Source organism: Hirundo rustica, chromosome 15 (genome assembly GCF_015227805.2).
Source record: "Hirundo rustica isolate bHirRus1 chromosome 15, bHirRus1.pri.v3, whole genome shotgun sequence".
In the NCBI taxonomy this organism is placed as follows: domain Eukaryota; kingdom Metazoa; phylum Chordata; class Aves; order Passeriformes; family Hirundinidae; genus Hirundo; species Hirundo rustica.
In genome coordinates, this window is record NC_053464.1 from 4,301,848 (window position 1) to 4,323,806 (window position 21,959).

The 21,959-nt window shown below is 38.0% G+C and overlaps 1 protein-coding gene across 27 annotated transcripts in view; it reads left to right on the top strand.

Annotated features, from left to right (window-relative positions):
• Nucleotides 1-21,959, top strand: part of RBFOX1 (RNA binding fox-1 homolog 1) — a 1,151,472-nt gene that overhangs the window by 1,069,358 nt on the left and 60,155 nt on the right. For 24 of the 27 annotated variants that reach the window (XM_040078692.2, XM_040078693.2, XM_058422645.1 and 21 more), the window contains 2 exons: nucleotides 3,082-3,135; nucleotides 17,167-17,247. In XM_040078692.2, the coding sequence (XP_039934626.1) occupies nucleotides 3,082-3,135; nucleotides 17,167-17,247 (135 nt within the window). The remainder of the gene's footprint in view (nucleotides 1-3,081; nucleotides 3,136-17,166; nucleotides 17,248-21,959) is intronic. The other 3 variants (XM_040078708.2, XM_058422648.1, XM_058422646.1) reach the window with 1 other exon arrangement.

A 21,959-nucleotide genomic window follows, 5' to 3' on the forward strand; every position in this document is an offset into this window, starting at 1 on the left:
CAGCTCGGTTCAAATAAGTGATGTGCTTTTGTGTCCTAAATGGTTTTTGAAATACATATGTTTTCCAGTGACTTTTGACTCCCCAAATGAGCAGTTGCTGGGAGAGTTTCTTTTTGTGGGTTTGTTACCAGTCAGGATGATTTTGATGGCTCACCTTGTGCTTTGGAGATACAACTGCTTTCTCTTTGCAAAGAAATTCAGTGTCAGGACCACTACATGTTGGCAAAAATATCTGAGACATTTTTAGATGTTCCAAACTATCCTGTTCACAGTTTTACATTCTTCTGATGCCCACATTGTGATTCAGGATGCTCATTCAAGGGTTGTAGGGTATGGAGAATTATGGGCAAGTACATTCAGAGAACTGCAGCAATAAAGGAGGAACATGAAACAGAGATCTGTAAAAGGATAAATATGTCTTAAAGTTTATACTAGTAGTGCTTTGGATTTGAGCCCTCTGTTGCTCTAAATTTAGATTCAAAATCACATTTAGTGCCTATTAGCACAGTGAAACCCTCTCCCACTCCCTGTCCTCCCAAACCTGGGTAGCAAACAGGAGGGAAGGAAATGGAGTCACAGGGTTCTTTCCTGCCCAAGCCTTTCTCTGGCCATGGTGGCCTCTCTGATCTAAGAAGCAAAAATAATCCTCTCTGTGTTGCTGTGCCCCGTTTTCTGCCGCAGCTTGTTTGTTACCCCGGGATCATTTCCTTCCCTTCAGCACACCGGACAGGTGCTGCTCATGATGACCAGGGAGCTGGGTCAGGCAGAGGGGTTTTTCTTTCCTTGGCTGGTTTTTAAGTTTCAAGCTTTTACAGTTTCAACCCAAGAAGGAGATTAATATTGTGACAGTAAGAAAAATGCTCAAAATTACACCCACAGCCGAGAATTTGCCTCCTCCAGCTGCTGCAGAAGGGTTACTTGGCAGCTGCTCTCTCGGATACATCAACTCCCATCACACTTGATTAACCCACACAGCTATGGGCCAGCACATTGTTGGCTGACAAGATAAAGTTAAGTTTAATTACTGTTATTTTCACGATGAAGTATTTCCTCCACAGGCTTCAAAAAGTTAGATGAGACAGCCGTCACTGGGAGAGTGGTAAGGAGCTGAAATATGAGACTGCCTTTCAGCTGTGAAGAACAATCTGTGTCTTCCAAGATGATTTTTTTTTCTTTCTCTCAGACAAATTGTGGCACTGTTAGTGTAGCTTGGAAGCTGAGAGATGTCTGTCAGCTGCCTTGACAGCAAAAGCTGACAGATCTTAAATTCTGTCCAATCTTTCATTTTGGGTGGTGTTGATCAGTGGTCTTCTGAGGAAGTACTGAATTTGAAATATTGGATATTCCCTAACATATATAAAGTTAGATTTTTACCCAAAGTCTGAAAATTTGAATGATTTTTAATCACACAAAATTTGGCTATGAGATATATTATACTCTGATGTTCCTAAATGTAATCCTGTGGAACATAAAATTGTAGGATCAGGTAAAACTCCTGTGGTATTTTCAGGAGGAAAAACCTTTTAGCCCTTCTTGGCTGGGCATTTTCCAGCTTCCTTAACCACCTTTTGGCTACACAGAGCAACTGCAGTCACTGCTACAGAAAGGTGTCATGCAAAGATGCTTACTCTGAATTTACTCAAGAGTTGCCTTTCAAAACCACCCCTCCCCTCTCTGAACAGTTAATTACTGGGAAATAATTACTGTGCATGAGATAGAGGTAGCTTGAAAGGGTGAGAATTGTTTGTTTGTTACTGAGACTTTGCATTGAGCTTTTTCAGTCTTATAATACCTTGATGCTTTATGATTTCCCTCTGTGCTTTTGTATTACGTGATGTGGCCAAGGCAGAAATAAACCTAGTGTGCATTCAGATTCTTCTAATCGTGCCTTTTGTGATTCTGAAAAGCCTTGTTGTCAGTGTCTGGGATTGTATTTTGATTCCAGAAGCAGTTATAAGTTCTATTTTAAGTACCATAGCTCTGGAATTTACAACATGCTTCTGCTCAGGGTTTTTTTCCTTTATTCCCATTTATAAGAAGTGCTTCCCACTCCTCTGATTTGAGGGTGCTTTAGGAAAACCCCCTAATTTTTCAGTTCCAGTAGTTCAAAATAACTGTTCACTTAAGGAAAAAGAGAGTGTGGGTGGGGGGATGTTCTGTGGAGTTTGCAGTTAGCTGGGAGCTCCCTGTGGCTGAGCAAACCTCAGTAACTGGCACTGCAGCAGAGCTGGGAACACTAACGAGTGGGCGGCACTTGCTCTTCTCTTGCCCCTTCCCCTCCAGTCCCTCCAGCCTGGTTATCTTTAACATCCCCCATGCTTTGCACACCCCTGGTGTCTGCAGCCAGCCTGGGTACTCCTGGCTTGCCTGGGAATGCTGCAAGCAGGAATTTGGAGTTTGGCCAGAACACGAGTTCTGTGCTGTGGTTCTATGGCAGTGTTCATCAGGAGCCTTTAGTGATTATTTAGGAGCAAGGCAGTGGCTGATCTGTTCCCCTTGAGACCGGGCATTCGACTGGACCCCACAGAGCCTCTCCTTCCTGTCACAACAGACACTTCCATGCTGTGGCTGTGCTTTCATTTTGCCAGGTTAGAATCAAAATTCTCCAATTATTTGGCTGCCCTGTAACCAACCCCTGCTAGCAAAGGCTTATCAGAAATGTTTGTGTCCAAAGAATGAACTGTCCTGGCTCCTCTGGCTCGTGACCAGAGAGCCAGAACAATGGCTAAGAACTCCTCTGCCCTGTACTAGGGGCTCTGGGGGTACCTGAGCTAGTGCTGACTTCATTCCAGAGCTCAAGGGGATAAATCATGTCCATTTCAGCCAAGGCTGTTTACTCCAGTGCCACATGTCTGGAGAATGCCTTGTTTCATGACTTATTTCCATACCTCAGGCTCTGATATTAAAGATCAGTAATCAAAGATGCCTGTGAAGCTTGAATTACAATGACCTTTCTTGCAGAAATTTTGTCTGTGTTTTCTATACAGTAGTAGTTATAGTAATAATAATAATAATAATAATAATAATTGCTATTATTATCACTAATTGCAATATTAACTGTTATGTTTTTGTTTGCTGCAGGCTGGAAATTAAATCCAGTTGTTGGTGCAGTTTATAGTCCAGAGTTCTATGCAGGTAAGGATTGCTCTGTGATTGTCCCACTGGCCATATTTCATTTTAGTATTCTTTAAAATGTGCAAAAGTATAGAATCTGTGTTTGGTGTGAGGTTTGCTTTCTTTGTGTGATTCACATTATTTACAAGTCATTTAAACATTTGTGATTCAAGATTTTACCTTACCTGGACGTAATAAACTTTATATGGAAGATCTATGAATGCTTTTTTATTGGAAAATAGATAGTATAATATGGAATGTACTGCAATATCCTAACCTTACATGAGAATTTATTTTATTTCATATTTTAGTGCAGTCGTTTCTTCCAGGGATTCTTTAATTAGGAACCACAGTAAGGAACAGGAAAAAAAATCTTATCTATAAATACATACATATATATATGTGTATATATATATAGTACATATATGTATGTAGACATAGTTAGGTATACAGTGAATGCAATCATAATGTTTTCCTGAGCGTTTTTCTTTACATTTTTTAGTTAGTTTTTCAATTTGATGTTTTTATGTTTTAAAACTATATTTTCACCTGAGACCAGATTTTGATTCTGGTTGCATCTTGGAGTTAGAGATAACAATTTTTTGTCTGCTGGAAGACAGTCATGGCTAGCAGTAGTTTCTGAATATGCTTCAGGAACAGAATTGAAAATAAACTTATTTGTAGTCCAAAACCCAGTTGATTCCAGATAAATTTGAATGCTGCCCACAAACTGCCATCAGGAAGGCATTTTTCAGGGATGGTAGTTAAGCATGGGAAGAGGCTGTCTGCAGAAGCTGGGGAATCTCCACTCATGTCTCCACTCGAGATATTTGAGTCTCCAAACAAAGCTGAAAACTTTTGTTCATTTGAGAGTCTTCGAGAGATGAAAATTGTTGAAGGGACACTCTTACAAACACATATTTGTGATTTAAAAACAGCTTCTCCTGAGATAGATAAAAATCTTCTAATTAGGGAAAATGTGGCACAGTGTAATAAAAATACTAACTTGGCATTCATTGAATTGCAGTATTTGGTGCAGGCAGAATTTATTTCCTTGATGATGTATGTCTGTGTTGAAAACAGGAATTTAACATTGATCTCGTTTGAGTAGTTAGTGAACCAGCCCTGAACCTGCATAAATTAGAAAGTCAGAGTTATTAGTCATTTTATATAAATGACTTTGTGTTAATGACAAATATAATAATATTCCCATAGTACAGTAATCAATTTTCTAATACGTACGCAGAATTAACAATCTGACTTATAATTGTCTCATGAAGTAGGGCATGAAGAGTTCACATAGTTTGTAAATTAAAATCAATATTTTCAATCTCTCCTGAAGGTAATTTTCCTAATTTACTGGACTTTTCCCTAACATTTATTTTGTCTTTTAATTATAAAATGGCAGGTTATTGATTTTTTGGTATAACCTCCTAAAGTCCCAAGTGCATTTTTATTGCCAACACTAGGGAGGTGTTTGCCCTTCTTAATGAGAATCTTTAATTACCATTAGAAGAGTATTAATTTAATTTTATGAATTATGACACGAACTCCACCACACCTTTGCAGAAAGTTCCGTCGAGATACTTTGTTTATTTCAGATTTTTTTTTTTTTTTTTCTGTTTATACATGCAGGCAGGTTTATGTTTGGGTTTTGTTCGGTTTTTTCAATGCATGTCAAGTGCATTTTATTTATATTGACTAAAATACGATATCTCTCACAATTAAATGTATAAACTTTCTTTTAAACAATTTAGTTAAAATTGTGCAGTTCTCCTAAAGTCGTTAGGAAATGAAACAGTAGAACAACAGTGAAATTCCTGCACGTCAGAATCTATTCTGTGTGAGTCACAGTGTGACTTACCTTTACTTTTGGGTTCCCTCCACCACCTTCCTTAGAGAAGAAGCAATTGAATTTTTGAAGATTATAAAATAAGAAGTGGGATTTTTAAGACAGTCAGTGTTCTACTTGTTTAGTTTACTTACTGTCTCCAGCACTGTCATGATAAAACTGCACCAACTTTTTCACAGTCAGTGCGAGAAGTTCCTTGAGCTCCTAATAAATGATGAAAAATTTGGCCACTTCTGAAATAAAGATGATACATTTACAGAGAAACTGTTGATTTAAAGTACCTTTAATCTTCATAAATAAGTGAAAAACAGAAGGTTATACAAAGCTGTCAGGATGGCACTGATGAATGGCAAATTCCCCCGTTTCTCAATTGCCGGCGGCGCCGCAGCCGCAAGGCTTCCCCGTATTGTACATCAAATCTGCCAACTCATTTCTGTGATTAAATATTCCATCAGTGCGGGCTAGAAGGCGGTAAAGCTTAACAAGATTCATAAGATGCACCACTTGAATACACATAACTCACTTCCTTGGATGGAGAGCACCCCGCATGCACAGGAAAATTAGAATTGAGTTAAATTACTCCGTAAGACAAGATCAATAGAGAAAGGAGAAGATCCCCTAATGCAATGCAAATCTAAGATATAGTTATGTCCTGACAACTTGAAGCAGACAATTAAAGTCAAATAGGGAGGAACGCAATGTAAATCAACCCTAAAACCTTGAAGATAATGGTAAACAGTAGGACCAGTGACATGACTGTTATAGCTCGGGGTTTTTTTGGAGTGTACACTTCTGTGAAGAAAAGCCTTTATTGAGAAAACTGTGACGGCCAAAAATGCGCAACAGACACCGTGGTAGGAAAGGATTACCTGGGGACTGCAAAATACTGTATATTTACAGGACACTATGGATTTTTCTACGTGGGTAGCCCTTCTAAGGCTGTTTTTGTGCCTGTGAAATGCTAAATGCTTGTGCTGCGGTAAATTCCAGTGCTCCAGCAACATGGCTCTTGAGCTGTGGTGTTGTTGCTGTGGATTTCCAGGGACACCTCTGGGAAGGGCCCTCTGGAGACTCCTGCTGCACTTCCAGGGCCTAGCAAGGCTCCCTGATGGCCACCAGTTCCTGCCCTTCCCACCCTTCTGCTGGGAAGCCCTAAAATGATATTTTAGAGAAAAGAATTTTTTTTTTCATGTATTATTCCAGCTTTTCACAGAATTGCACTTCTCTGTATATTATCGTGGATAGGAAATTCTTAAAAAGCTGACTTATGTCCACACAGTCTCCCTCTAGTAAATAAAAACATAGTATTTAAGGGGGTTTTCCTCTTATGAGAAAGGAATGCTTAGTGAAGTTGTGTTATCCGTTTCTTATCTTTTCCAGTAGAACATGTGTTAAATTCTTAGGCAGGTCCTAATAAGGAAATCGTTAAGAAGCATTCTGTGATTTGTCTCACAGTCTTCATGGAAACTGGATAATTTTTTCATCTATTTGTATTTCCATTCAGTTTTCTTGAATACATCCCATAGTTTTCCTGTATTTAAGCTAGAGTCTGTTCTTTTTCCCATATACTCATTTATGGCTGGGAAAATACAGATTTTCAGCTGAGTTTCTTTACTAGCTATGCTCTGGTACTTTCTTTGTTTCTGCAGTTTGTTATAATATCATTTTCACCTGCTTATTTTTATATAGTGTATATTTTACCTGTAATTCCAAGCCTTTCTTTCTGCCTCAGGCAGTCTGACAGCCAAGTTCCATGTTTTTCCTTTCAGTTATTGCAGATTTTTTTGGTTTTCTCTTTTGGGTTTTGGAACAATGAATTTTTGAGCAATCTCTTGCACTCTTCTTATTGAAATAGAGGATATTTTTGCACCTGTGTTACTACAACAGATCAGTACTGTGCAGCAGGTGGCTTGAGACACAGTAAGGTCATTTTAAAAGACTTTTTTTTCCTGGCAGAAAACAGTTTTGTTATACCTGTTGGAGAGGCTTGTTTTTGGCAGTTCCCAAGTGCAAGGTGGGGGAAAAAATGTTACAGAAATTACCTGGAAATCTAGTGAGTATTCTTTCAGAGAACAGTGGAATTCACAGTAACTCACATGAGAAAATATTCTTGTCTGGTCATAACCAACAAACAGTATTTCAGAAATTTCAAAATTTGAGTTGACAGTGGAGAAAGGAAGGACTGGAGATTAGTGGTGAAGAACCATTAGAGCAAGTCACTGAGCACAGCTCACTGGGAAGCAGAAGGTCCCATTCTCCTTTTACTTAAGGCACTATTATTTTTCCTGAGTTTTATTAAGTTCTCAGAGTTTCAGGAGATAGCTCCAAGTCATCCCACATGGCTGAGTAGTTGTATTCACTTCATAAATAGTGGAGACTGTTGTAAGCACCCAGTTTCTTGGGCAGTTATTCCACGATCACTGGCAAAGTTTTCCTCATCACACAAAATGGAAGAGAGGGGAAAGAGTCTGTGCATTTAAAATTATTTTATAAGCCCTCAGAAGACAGAAATTTTAGATGATTGGGGCTTTTTTTTTCAGCATCTGGAAGCCAGCAGTATCCACCAGCCAGCAACAATCAGATTTTGTAACAAACTTCCTTTCAAAAATTTGTTCAAAAGTTTGGACTAGAATGTTATGTATAATTAGAAATAAAGAACTACCATAGCAATATATATAAAACCATGCCCTTAAGTAAGATGAATCCAGGGGAAGAGAGGATTCCTGTACACTTGCTAATACTGATTCTCTTTGTTCATGTCTTAAAGCATCTATTTCTGGAGTGTAAGAGCACCTGGGATTCATTTCATCTTTCTAGTGTTTCTCTTTGAATTTAAATGAGTCTTGCATAAGCTCAGCAAATACCCTAGAAACACTTCTCAGTGAAGATGTTTGGAATTTGGGAAGCTGAATTATATGCTTGCACAGCATTCTAATCCTGGGGTAAAAGTTCACCCTATCGTATCTCTAAAGCAGAATTTTTCTAAAAGCTGCCTGCCCCTCCATAGATTAACTCATTTGGATTACATGCACTTGGATTCAAACTTTTCTGTTGACTAAACAGATTTTCCTAAATAAATATATTTGCAGTAGTGTTAGATAAGCAGTTAGATAGTGTTAGATAAATAGTTTTCTAACTACAGTCAAATAATTATTGTTTAATATTCCACCTGTGTTGTATAGATGCCTCTTTTCAAAGCATAACACACGGCTGTAAATGTTGTTTCAAAAATCATAATGTTAAAAGTACCATCATACAAATGAGGAGTTCTTAGGTAGATTAACACCACTGATGACAGCTAATGCATTTCTAAAACTCTGTGGAGCTTTTCCAAGCCATTATAGAGGAAATCCTGGTTTATGAAAGATGAATGAAGCCGGTAGAAAAATGGAATGTAGCATCTGCACCAGCTATTTACTAAAAAAAAAAAAAAAAAAAAAAAAAAAAATTAAAAAAAAATTAAAAAATGTTATAATAATCCAGAATTAATTATGCTTTATGCTGCATTATAATGAGTTCTTCATTAGGATGTATACCCTCATGGAAACTAAACAAGGCTTATTCAAACCTAATGCCAATGACTTATTTTTTTAAGCATTAATTTAGTCAATTGGTTATATTTAAAGCAGGATTAATTTACCTATACTCACCATTGTTTTGAAGTCTGCATATTTTAAGGAGATGACTGCAGTATTACCATTTCGAAGGTATTTCTCTTGGATTTATATCACACAGAATATACTTAGGATTTGAAACTCTTCTATGTGATCTCTTGAAGAATTTCCATAGATTTGATTATTTAATTGTAAATCTTCAACTGTAGATATGGCTTTATGCCAGAAGGCTAGAAACTGTTAAGAAGGGAGTTTTCACTTCTTTAGTGTAAGTTTGTGAATTCTGTCCCCAGTCCAGTATGGGGAATCATTTGATACTGGATTATGATGGATTTGTTCACAAACAGAATTGGTAAAACCAGGAAATCTGTATTTGTTGAAAGGTGGAGTTCTTTCAAAATAGGGGAAAGGATGTGTTTGGGGGTGGGTGGTTGGATCTCTTTGCTTGATTGTAAAATCTTGCTGAGATTTAGGTCTTGATCTGATGACCACGTCTCCATGTGTCTCCTGAGTTCACATAGCAGGTTTCCTTGTTTTTTAGATATTACTTAAATAACCCAGAAGAAAACTTTCTGAACAAGCACAAGCTGTACTGTCCAGTCTTTGTCATTGAGTTGTTTCTAAGTTCTTGTGTTCAGATGTTTTTTATTGTGTATATAATTGGCCAAATTTTAAAGGGTTAAAAATAGTTCTCTTCCTTATTCACAAAGAAAATCTTTAAAGAAAAATTATCCTTGGGCTTCTCTTATATCACTCTGGTTCTTATTGAAAATGTGTTCTATAGCTTCCTGGTTAGTGAGAAAACAAAAATTAGTTAAATAAGTGAGGTGAGAGCCTCTCCAGATTGTGTTTGGTGTAGGTTTTGAGGCTGGATATAAATCCAGCTGCTTTAGAGCTACTGCTCCTCTCTCAGCAGCTACTTGGGCAACAGGGGTGAGCCTGGGTGGGAATTGCCTGGGCCTGAGCTAAGGCTGCAAGGTGCATTTTTAGAATAAAACTGGGGTTGTAATCCAAATACCGGCCATGGACACATGTAAAAAGCACTGGCTTAAGGATCTCCCAGAGGAAAATTTAAGGTAAACTACAAGGTCATCACTAAAACATTTGTTTGCTCAGAAATGGGTGGGCTATTTGCAATGCTAGGTAAGTTAGTAGCAGTTATGTGGAGGAATAAATTTCTCTGATTACAAGAATAACCAAGTTAGGAAGATCCATGTGTTAGGATGGACAGTCAGGCAGGAAAACCATTCTGAAATATAAAGTAATAAAGTAATATATGAAATGTAAAGTTAATACACTTAAGTGGAACAGAAAACAACTCTGCTCTGTGTTAAACCTTGATTAAATCTGTAAATTAATGCTAAAGCAGTTTAAGATTATGGTTAATTGTATTCCAAACATATTTCTAATGTTTTCTCTTCCTTCGTATGCATTATTTTCCCATTTTGGGCATTGGATGACAGCATCCCCAATATGCACTGTAATTGCATTTCATAATACTTACTGAAAGTAACTTTCAAAATACAGTTTTTATTCATTTGTTCATTGTGGAGGTAGCTGAGAGGGGGCTGTGCTTTACAACCTTTACAAGCTCTGTTGGCTCTCAGACTTTCTTTGGAAATCTCCAAGCATAGAACTGCTTCTAGTAAAAGTGAGCACTTTGGAAACTTTGGAAACATTTCATTACCATTTTTGTAATGGTTTTTCATGCTCCTGAAATTCTGGAACCTGTCTGGGCTAGGAAGGAAATAGACTGGCTAAAGCCAGGATTAGGCATGATGATTCAATTTTTGGTCTGTTATATTCTCAGCTTGTCATTCAGAATAGAATTTTATTTATAAGTCAGAACCAGCATTCGCTGGTGTAAGCAAATAGAACTGAGGGATTAGCAATTTGCATCTCTGCATCTAATTGCATTAGATTTGCATCTCTGTCTTATAGATTTACTGAAATAGGTAATTTACTCAGAAAATAGTGTCTTGACAAAATATGAGATGATAAAGCATAAACACATCCAGTTGTAATCCCTGCAGGGCCATGTTGAAACTGCAATGTTTGTGTTTGGGCAGAAAGACTCCAGTTTAATCTATTCTGTGATTCTTTTCCTATTGCAATCTTTATTCAACAGGCAGACAAATGAATACAATTCATTTTAGTCATCAGCAGAACATGAGTGCACTTTTTATATTCTCAAGTATTTTCTTTCAAGAAGAGTATTCATTCTGGCTCAAAGTTTACTTCAGAAGTTTATACTTCAGAATTTCTCATGGTTTTTTTTTCTCATAGTTACAAGTGCACCAAGCATAGCCATCATTTATCTGCTTTCCTGCTCTGTCTGCCAGAGGATCTAGAAAGATTAGGAATGAAGACTTGATTTTTGAAAGATCCTGAACAGCTTCAGTGGGATGCACGTCCCAGTGTAAAATAATGGCACTGAATGTCCCTGAAGCTGTAGAGAGGCATCTTAGAATAAACATATTTTGCAGGAAATCCTGATAGTACCACTGCTTTTTTTTTTCATGACTACATAATGCATGTCCAGTTTTTAGACTTTTCTGGTGGCAGTCTGGGGATAAGGATTTGCACATGGATGCCAACAATAAAGTTCACTACGGAGCACAGATGAACTTTCTAAGCATGGTGCAGATTTTGGTACAAGCACCAGTTGAGCTTGTGCAATTTATTTTCAGTTTAGTTACCAGACAAGGAATGCCTGTGGCTGGTTAATAATTTTAAAATAATTTTGGAAAGGGCAGTTTGCTGCAATTGCTTTAGTTTGTGAATGGAAACATTGCATGAATTGTTCCTGCAGTGCAGCCAGTCTGTGGGAAGGCTGGCTTGTTAATTAAATTAGAAACAAGTCAGTGACACAGTGTGTTTTTAAGCAGTCAAGAGAAGGAGAGATCCCTGTTACTGTGGGACGAGTTCTATGTCCTACAGAGGGAAGAGGTGGGGAGAAGGGAAATTAGACGGGGATTATCTCTTACCAGAGCTGCAAACTTTGTTGCTTCCCTGAGTTTTACTTGCATGATATTGACCCCTTCCAATCCCAATTTGGGACAGTAATCCTGGATATTGCACAGGAACAACTGGGGAGAGAGGTCTGTTTCCAAAAAGCTGGGAAATGGATGATATGGCCAGCAAAGAATAATTGGAGGGGAGCCTTACAAATGATGTTTGCTGTAACATTCAGCGCTGTTCCCTGAACCAGTGCCGCAGTTCATTGGGTGTTTTGAGGGCCCTCCAGGAGGGGTGATAATAAAGAAATATCCATTATGCTTAGAAAAGTGATGAAAAGGAAAATTAATGTCTTAAATAGAATTTTTGGATAGAGAGGTCTCAGGAAATGTCTTAGAGACATATACCTTCACTACCTGTTTTTTTGGTGTGGTTATTTTTTTTTTTTTTCTCCTCACTCTTTTAAACAATGTAGATCAGGTTATATGTGAGTCAGGGACTTACTACATAAGTGTATGTATAGAGCACAGATTCTCATTACCAGCAGCAAGCACACCCAGGCTGTTCAATAATTGAATATATTTCAGGTTTGCTCTCAGAAAGCAATATGGGAACGGGTTTAGACTTAGGAAAATCAACTTTGGACATCAACTATTTTAATTCTCCTCCCTGCCCTCTTGTTTAAGTGAAACTACATATAAACTTTGGTGGGATTAAGCATAGGCTTTGTTTGTATTTTTAACATATTGGAAGAAAGGAAGCGAGCAGTTTGGGGTTCTGCTACTTTATTCCTTGTTAATAATGGATGAAACAATCCTGTGTATCAAGACAACCATCCATGAGTGGTTGTGTTAAAATCTGAAGGTTATTATTCAATTTATAGAGATCCCAGATAACTGAAGGCCCTCACAGAGCACTTCTTTTTGAATTAACATCATATTTAAAAGCATGCTAAGTCTGTGTAGTTTGACTATTGATATTGAAGGGATAAGAGAGCACTTAACTACTATTATGCATTCAAGAGAGAGGCTGTAGAGGCTCTCTTTAAATTCCCTAGTCAGAAGGGACAATAGAAGCTAACATACACTATTACTGCACAACAGGAGCCTTTTATTAGGTGTTTCTGATCCATTTCTTTGAGACATTTTGAAATAATCCATCACAGAACAATATATCAGGCCAGAACAAAAATAGCGCTATTTCTGTCTGAAAATGCCAATATTAAATTACACTTTTAGAACAGCAAACCAAGAGTGGACATGGATTGCTTATGAGGATCCTTGATACACTTGCAGATCTCCTGATTTGTTCATGAGAGATGCAGCTTTACAGTTTTCTTCATGCATTGAACACCAAAGTGTTCAGGAATAATAGCTGTTGCAAAAGGCACAAAGGAAAAGAGTGATCAGAATGATCAGAACTAACTCAGGGAGAGCTAGCTATCATCCAGCTGGACTGGGAGAAAAAGAAAACGAAAAAAAATCACTGAATTCAGTATATAAGGGGGTTTTCTTTGATTTAAATTTAGATTAGGTACTTAAAGTAACAGTTTATAATAATGTAGGTAAAATTAGACTCAAATAGCTTCCTTTTTTGATCACTTTTTCCTGTGGCTTTGTTTGTATTTCTTTGTTTGTAAATAGTATTAAAGAATGGCTGAACTGGTACTTAGTTGTGAGAGGCAGTAAGAAGCTCCTTTTGGTAATACAATAGAAAAAAATCTGTGTAAAGAGCAGCTGACGTACCTGGAAAGCTGAGAGTACAATGGATTAGAGTAAAGGAATCATCACTAAATCTCCTTGTGTGTAGTAAGTTGCTTAGTTCCCATATTACAAACACTCATTTCAGCCCCCTGTGCACTAAAACCCAGCGCAGCCCAGCCCTGGGTATTGAGTTGGTTAATTCCTGCCCCTGAAAAAGCTGCTGTGCTTGCCCTCGCTGTGAAGGCAGCAGCTGGATGCTGTAGAGAGCTCAGCGGTTCTCCAAAGAGCTTCCTGTGAAGCTGTGCTTCCTCAGGATTCCTGGAGTGAGAGAACACTTTCCCCCTGTGTCTCACTTTGTTGCGTGCCAGGGCAAAGCCCCAGTAAGCAACATCTGCCCTCTTCTTTTTTTGTAGTTCCCCCCAAAATTCTTGGCGAATAAATACCGGTGCTGTGAGTTGGAAACTTTCGGTTCCTGAGCCGAGGCGCTCACGCCATGTGTACAGTGAGGTGGAGCATTGTGGGCTCAGGTTCTCTGTCATAGTATATGAACTTTAAACCATAGCCAGGAAAGCTTTCTGGAAGTTTCATCTGCTTCCTGTGGCAGGAGAGAACTGGGCCCATCATTGAGGCCTTGCACCATTGTTAATTTTATACCAACAGCGTGATTTTAGCTAACATTTATTTCTGCAGAAAATGTTATTTCAATTGATACTTCCTCAAACAATACCAAGGGAGATTCCAGCTATTTGTGTAAATTCTTTTCAACCAATCTTTACTTCTAAGCTGCCTGTAGTGCCGGCTACACAGTGGTTCCAGTCAAAAGTTATTTTTAACAGAAGGGGTTTAAAAACCTTTACAATTTAGTGGGTGAGTCCATATGTCAATCCTTGGTGTTACTTCTTGGCTCTTTGAGACATGCAGTGATTTTTTTAGCTGTGTTTTACATGAGGCAGTGAGTACTCTGTGCAACACGAGTACATTGGTATTTCTGTAGATTAGTTTATCTGCATCGTGTAAATAACTGTACACAAAAAGCTTATTTTTGAAAGTATGAAAAATTGAGGGGAAATGCATTTAATCAGAGATCCTGAAACCACTGGGAACTGAATTTTAAGTATTCTAAAAATATTAATGACTGCACATCACCTTCTTTTTCACAGTCCTGAATATTTTTAGAGTAATTATTTCTCAAAATAACCACGGTGCTTCAGCAGAGGACCTCATCAAACAGCACATTCTTAATCAAGGGCTGGAGGAGAAAACAGTGGAGGAAGAGAAGGATGAGTGGGAATAGTCTTTGATCTTGGGGAGTCTGGTTTTGTCCACGCTGCCAGGCAGTGTTCCGGGGTGAGGCTGGATCTCTGCAGCGCCCCTGGCCCCAGGCTGCTCCTCTCAGTGTCCCCTCTGGCACTGCTCCCTCAAAAATTTTTAAAATTTAAAAATCAATTTTTAAAATTTAAAAAGTGGATTTTTGAAATCCACTTTCAAAAAAAAAAAAAAAAAAAAAAATCCTTCATTCTATTGCGCCAGAATTTAGTGTTCTGGAGGAAAAATAATACTTTGGGGTTTGTTTTGTTTTGGTTTGGTTTGGTTTTTTTCTCCTGGAGAATTTATAGATTGTTCTGTGTTCTGAGGTTTATCCAAGATCTTACTTCAAATAATTCAGTCTTCCCTCAGTCCGATGAATTGCAATTTAAATATCTTTAATACAAAAATTAGATGCAGAAGAAATAATCTTTTCCTACTAAAGTAGATTAAAAAGTTCTGTATTTCTTCTAACAAAATCTAATAATAATGTTTTAGTTATCAGTATTAATATTATGTACAAATTCAAAGGCAGATTGTCAAAATATAATTAGAAGGCTCTGTTCAAGAAATTAAATACACTCTAATAGCAGAGATGCAAAAAGCATCTGTTTTGAAGTACTTTAATTAGAAATTAGTCAACTAGAGTAGGGAAAAATAGATTTGTACAAGATGAGATTAGAAAAAAATATAAGAATCTTGGCTACAAAAAGTAGGAAAATACCTATGGAGTGTCAAGGAAGCCAAACGTATCTAGGATTTATGGTGAATAATGTAAATAAAAAGTAACCCTTGATTTCTAAAAATCTTTTGTTTTGTTTTCTAGACATGCTGGAAGTCATTATAGTTATATTATTCTTAAAACCTGATGAAAATGACTGATTTTCCTAATGTGTTTCTCTCAGCTGGATGAATGCCTCTGGGTCTTCAGCTCACTTCCATTTGCAGGTTTCTGCAGTAGCTTGGGTTTTGGAGCATCTGTGGTGTCAAACTCATCCATATTCCAATGTACACATTCCTGGGGTCAAATGAGTGGATAGGGCTTATTTATCCATTTATTTTATATTTAACTTTAAAATCCTGTTTGTAATTAGGATCTCGAGAGCTGCATGTTCATTTTCCAGCTTCCACACAAGGGTTGAAGGCTGAGAGAGATATCAATACAGTCAATGATGTGTTGTCTTAAATTAGCTTGTTTTATGTTTTATCTGTTAGTTGTGGACAGCTGGAAAAAAGCAAGCATCTCTAAATCCTGTTAGGTGTGCTATTGTCTGGGAAGGTTAGAAGCATAGTAATTAGTGAGACTTCCAGTAGTCACAGTCTCAGTTAAATTGTATAAATTAAAAGCATTATTTTATTACTCCTCAGTATTTCCAATATTTCTCCTTCAAGTGACAGCTGCAAGCAACAATCAAAGAACTGGTTAATGGCAGAAATTTTTTAAAAATCTATTTTGGCAGAACTCTTGCCCAGTGAATGGAAGTTGAGAATTCCTCCTGTAATGACTGTGGAAAATGTGCCTACCATTTGTAATTAATCCTGAACTTCCAAACACATTGGGCTCAACTCTGCAGTTCCATTGCATGTCAATGCACAATGTCTAAAGTTTCACAAATCCCATATAAATTTGATGGGTTTGAATTGTGTGATTCACAATTCCTGACAGCTTGAGGCATGTCAGTGTATGGTGCATAAAATCCTGTGTGTATATATACAGATACATGCACATATATCTGCAAAACCAGGTGTCTCATATCCCACTTTTCCTGGTGGACTGTATTTCAGAAGTGAAGAAGTTTCCTTCCTAGTTGGAAAGTACAGTTATTTCAACCTCTGATCAATGTTCAATCTATGTTCAGCTAAGATTGCTAAAATACAGTTTTAAGAAAACCTGACATGTTTTATTTAAGTTCATTCAAACAAAAAAAAAAAAGAAAAAACCTTCAACTTGTGTCATTTCTCCAAAATGAGCATTGCAAAAGTGTTGGTTTAAATTGATTTGGTTATTGCTTTTACTTTTATTCCTTTTGGGGGGGGAGGGGGTGTGGAAATTTATCTGGTTTTGTTCTTAATCCTGAAGCCAGCTTATTTACTGGAAAATAATATATTTGCACAAATATATTTGCGCATTCCTCTGCGGGAAAACCGCTGAATCCAGCTGTGCGCGCGATGCCTCGGTGGCACTGGGAGCGATGCACCGCGGGTCCGGTGTCTGGGCTGGGAATGCTGCGCGTGCTGTTCCTGCTGTGCTGGCTCCAGGAGCCTCAATCCAGCCAGGACCAGGGGCTGAGGAGGCAGCAGCCGGGTGGGGAGGGTGGGTGGGCGCTCCCAGTTTTGAGAGTGGGCAGCAGTTCTGGGAGAAGCAGGGTGACAGGGAGAGAGAGCAGCGGGGCTGGCGGTTCCCGTGGCGCTGGTGTCTGGGGGCATGTCGGTGTTCTGCTTTTTCCAATGTCAAACTGGGTTCATTTGGGCTCTTTCTGCTTGGAAGCCAAAGGACAAAACGCGCCCCTGGTTCGCTGCGCCGCTCCGGTCGTGACTTGATTTCTGTTTTTGAGATGCAAACTGAGGTTTAGTTGAAGTGTTCCAAAACCAGATACCACTCTCTCTCTCTTTCTTGTAGGCAGGGTGCTGCTGTGCCAGGCAAACCAGGAGGGATCTCCCGTGTACAGTGCCCCCAGTTCACTAGTATACACATCCACAAGTAAGCTAGTGTTATGGCTCGTTTCTTGTTCTGTTTTTGTGACAAAAGCACAATAATTGTGTATTAAGCCCCCTAAAAATGTCAACTTTCCCAACAGCTCTTGGCAAGGTAAATGTGGTGTTAATAAACATATATAAGTAATGTCAACAGATAATTGAGTGTTTTTGGTTGCATCTTTATTCTCAAAGTATATTTTATTTTAAAAAATAATAATAAAAAATTGCCTATATTGTGATATTGTACAGAAATGGTCAAAAGTTCTATAGTAACAGTGACAGTTTTTGGAATACAGTACTATTGTGTGCTCTGCATTTTGTGTAGAAGTTGTTGTGTTTCTTCTTCTGTCCTGCTCACAACTGTGATTCAATACACAAAACGTCAGTTACCATGCCAGTTTGATTGGGTCAGGAAGCAATTAGATATGAAGTATTTTGTTTTACCAAAGGAACAGCCATTTCAAAGGGGGCATTCTGAGCCATAAAAAGTTGCCCTAATAAAAGGAGCAGAGACAAGCTGACATGATGGATGCTGCCATCAGCCATTTTTCTGTACAAAACTTTGGAGCAGAGATGTGTCCTCTGAAATTCTGAGCAGAAACCTCTTCTGAGAGTGTTTTAGATTGGCTTGGTGTTACCACTGGTGCTCATTCTGGCATCTAGTGGGATGAGAAGCCTGGAGCTGAATGCAGGAGCAGGAACTGCTGCTTGCAGCAGCCCTGGCTCTGTGTTCGTTGTCGTCCTCTATAAAGAAAATACATGATCTGATTTAACAGAAGCATCAGATATGCTCTTTAGGAAGATTGTATTCAATCCAGAATGCAATCCTACTCCCTTAGAGCTTATCTAGACCACTAAAACAATTATTTTTTAAATTAAAACCAGGAATCAGGACAAAAGAGTTCCATAGTGACCATCTCTACAGTCATGTAATTTTCTTGTGTCAAGCGTTATCAATGGTTTCCCAAGAGCTGCATATGGGATCCCCTTTAAATGAGGAGTCTGGAGTCTACAAATGCATCGTGAGCTAACCAAATGCATCAAGTGTTTTAAATTGCAAATTAAATTGTCAGTAAAGTCTGCATTTGCTTCCAGGTGCTCCAAGAATATTTTCTAATATGTCACCTTTCCCTAGCAATGTGTTTTTTTTTTTTTTTTTTTTTTTTTTTTTATTTTTTTTTTTTTTTTTTTTTTTTATTTTTTCCTTGTGGTAACGCAGAGCTATGAAGTACTTACAGTTAAAATTATGCTCCCTTTTGGATGTTTTTAGTGCACTCCTCCTTTTTGATTGACAGTTGTTTTCCTTGAATATGATCCAAACATTTTACTCATCTCACTATTAGGGAGCTTCTTTCAGAGAAGAGGGGGCAGTGTTTGTTATAATTTTCTGAAAATTGTTCCTCTTTGAAAGTTTTGCATAGGTTCACCCTGTTGCTCCTATTGTCTCACTGAGTTGTACCCCAGGAATTTTATTGGTGGGATTGCTGTTTCCATCAAATTATATTTCCACTAATATTGATTCCCCAAAGAGACACCGTGAGCAAGCTGAGCTCTGGAGTTCACTATTTCCATTATGTCTCTTGAGTCAGTCCTGCTGAAAAAAATCTAATTTTGCAGTGGTGCTCCTTGAATAATGATATCCTAACAAACACCTGTTTGTTTTCAATTATGCCAAATACAGAAATAAACAAGCTTTGCCTATCTGTCTCCCACTGGGCAATGTGTAATACACAGTTTCATAACAGGCACTGCTGGTAGCCATTGCAGTAGAAATTATTACACTTTTGTTAAATCTGTGTGTTGGCAAGTCATGATTTTTACTTCATTATGTATAGAATTTCCTCTTGCCAAAATGCAGTTTCCCCTACAGGGTCGCAACTCCTAATAGCACAAAATTACTACAATTACTAAATATTGTAATTAGGTTTTTTAGTTCTCCTTATTAAAAAACTTTCAATAAATATGTAAAATAGCTTCATTTCTATAGGAAATTCCACTAGAAGTGAATAGAAATGAAGGTTGACTTTTGTCTCATTTCTTTTATTAGTTTAAAGATCTTCTATATTCCATTTTTGTGCACATTTTTAATATTGAAATTATAACTGATAAGTCAACAGTGTCTAGGAGATGAGTATTGTACTATTATCATTTCATGTAGACAACAATATTGCAGCCTTCCTTTTTGAATAATTTGTTAATCGTTTATTCTGTTACTGCTGATATTGTAACTGTGATATTTTACAACTGCTTACAGTGTAAGAATTAAGAGGTTTTCAATTTATAATTGTTTTAACAGAAGGGAAAGAGTCTGCTGAGATTTTCCTAAAGCCATATAAAATACTTGAAGTTCACGGAGGGCTAATGGCATTTATGAGTTTTCAGATATTTGGAAGAGGATAGCCCCCATTTTTCAAAGTGTTGTCTGACTTGACTGTTCATCTTCTGTTCATGAGTTTTAAGGCATGAAGGACTGGAACATGGTTATAAGATGTATTTTTCTTAATTTGGCTAGCTTGGTTTCTCACAGAACTTCTTGGTTTGTATCTGTACTGACTACTGGTAGCCTCTGATGATTCTGAGCACTTTTACACCTGGGGTCTCCAGAAAGCTGACTGCAATTCTTGGAGTTACTCTTTCCCTTCTGATATTTTATTTCTCCAGGATATATTTTATGTATCGCACTATACATTTCCCAGCACAATGATTAGTTACACCTCTGAATATGTCAGGAGATGGAAACATGGCTCTGCTTCCTTCCATCACTTCTGGCCCTTGGCATAATACAGAAAGAAATGAGCTGTTTCTTCTGCAAGCATTGGAACAAATCAGCAGCAATAGTCTCTCATGCCTCATCTGTTCTCTTATGCTGAAGGAGAAGATGGGACCTGGATCAGTTTTTCATTTGCACATCTATTGTTGGAATAGATAATTTTTTATGTAGAAAGCAGAATTGCAGCATGCCACTGTGTTCACATCCCAGGGTGGGACAGGTCCTGTGACAACAACGGCCAGGAAATCCGGGCAGGAACCTTGGCTGCTCTAGATTTCCACGGGACTGGCATCTCCAAGGCAGAACTGATACAACAGATTTCAGTTAAATCCTTCATCATTGCTGTAATGCAGGATGCAGACAAGCATTGAAAAGAATTATATCCAGCCAGGGATGATTGGAGTTCACCAAATCGCAGTGAAGCAGCATTCAGTGGAATCTTCCTAAAGGCCCAGGATGTCTCACTGAAATAAATGAAACAGTTTGACTGCACAGTCCTTTTTTACCTTCCCTTCTTTAGAATAGTTGATTCCACAGGGAATTTTAAAATCCTGAAGAAATTTGTATCTACTGGTAAATAAGAAATGTGTCAAGAATAGTTTTGGAACTTTTCCAAATTGAAGCCACACATGAACAGGATCCATGAGAATATTAAGACCCTGCTGGAGAAAAGGAAGATTCAAAAGAAGAAAAAAAAAAAAAAAAAAAAAAAATCTGTTCCTGAATATCTGTATCACTGTTCTGCCAAGGTAACACAGCTGGGTATGTATGGTCAAAAAGGCAAAAATACAAATCTGAATTTATGCAAGAACTTTTAAAAACTGCTTTGTGCCTCTTCCCCCCCATTTTTCTATTATGTAGAAGTGCCTGAAAATGTGAATGAAGTAGAAGCTCACGAGAGCCAAAGCATGGGGAAGAAGGAAGATAGGAAGTTGTACAATTGCAGATTAATTCAGGTTGGAAGGACCAGGTTGCACCAGAGCACCTCTAAGGATGGATGCTGCACAATTTTATGGGCTCATCTGTTCCAGTGACTGAATGTCCTGGCAGTGGAAATCTCTCCTGTTGCAAGTCACGTTTGTTGTCCCTCGTCTTCCCAGTGTGTGCCTGGCCCTGACCCCTGGTAATGTCCCTGTCCTTTGTGGCAGGGTGTGGAAGAGGAGATGCATTTCCAGTAGAAATCCTTGTGCTCCCAGCACTCCTGAGGCAGCAGCCTCAAGCTGTGCATCCCATCCCTCAGGAAAGTCCAGCTCTGCCTGCCCATGGAGGGCAACAAGAAAGAGATGCGATTTAAAATTTAATGGGAAATTCAAAGGTAGATAAAATTTTTTTACTCTCTAAATCAGTACTTTGATCTCTGAAACTTTTAGGCTTTATTTTAGCTCCAAATAAGTATTAGGATCCTTGAGTTATTGAGTGTGCAGCTTACTAGTGGATTTTTCTGGGCACACATTGAAGGGATAGTTCAGTGTTAGCATGGGTAGCTCACATGTATGGTAAAATATTTTAAGTTTCTCTATGCCTTTGTTCAGAATGATGTGCAGATGAACATCTCTGTTTCCCGATCGTTTAGCATGCCCATAAAAGAGAATTTTGCCTTGAGTTCAATGAGTACATTTTAAACTGAAGTCATTTTTGGCTCAGATTTCTTAAATGTTAGAGTTGTTTCATCTTCAGTAAGCCTGCTTATCAGGTCCTAAATAAATCTTTCATACTGCAATCAAGTGGTAGAATTAAAAGAAGAAAAATATGAAAATGTAAAATCCGATATTAATTCATTTTATTTTATCATACTCAAGGGCAAATGAAGTCGATGGCCCATTTTTTAATTGATATATTGATTACAGTTTTGGAAGAAGTGGTGATGGAATTCAGCAAAAATGATTGAGGTGGTACAAATGCTTATAAATCTGTCCCACATTGTTCGTGTTCTTTAATTGTAATTG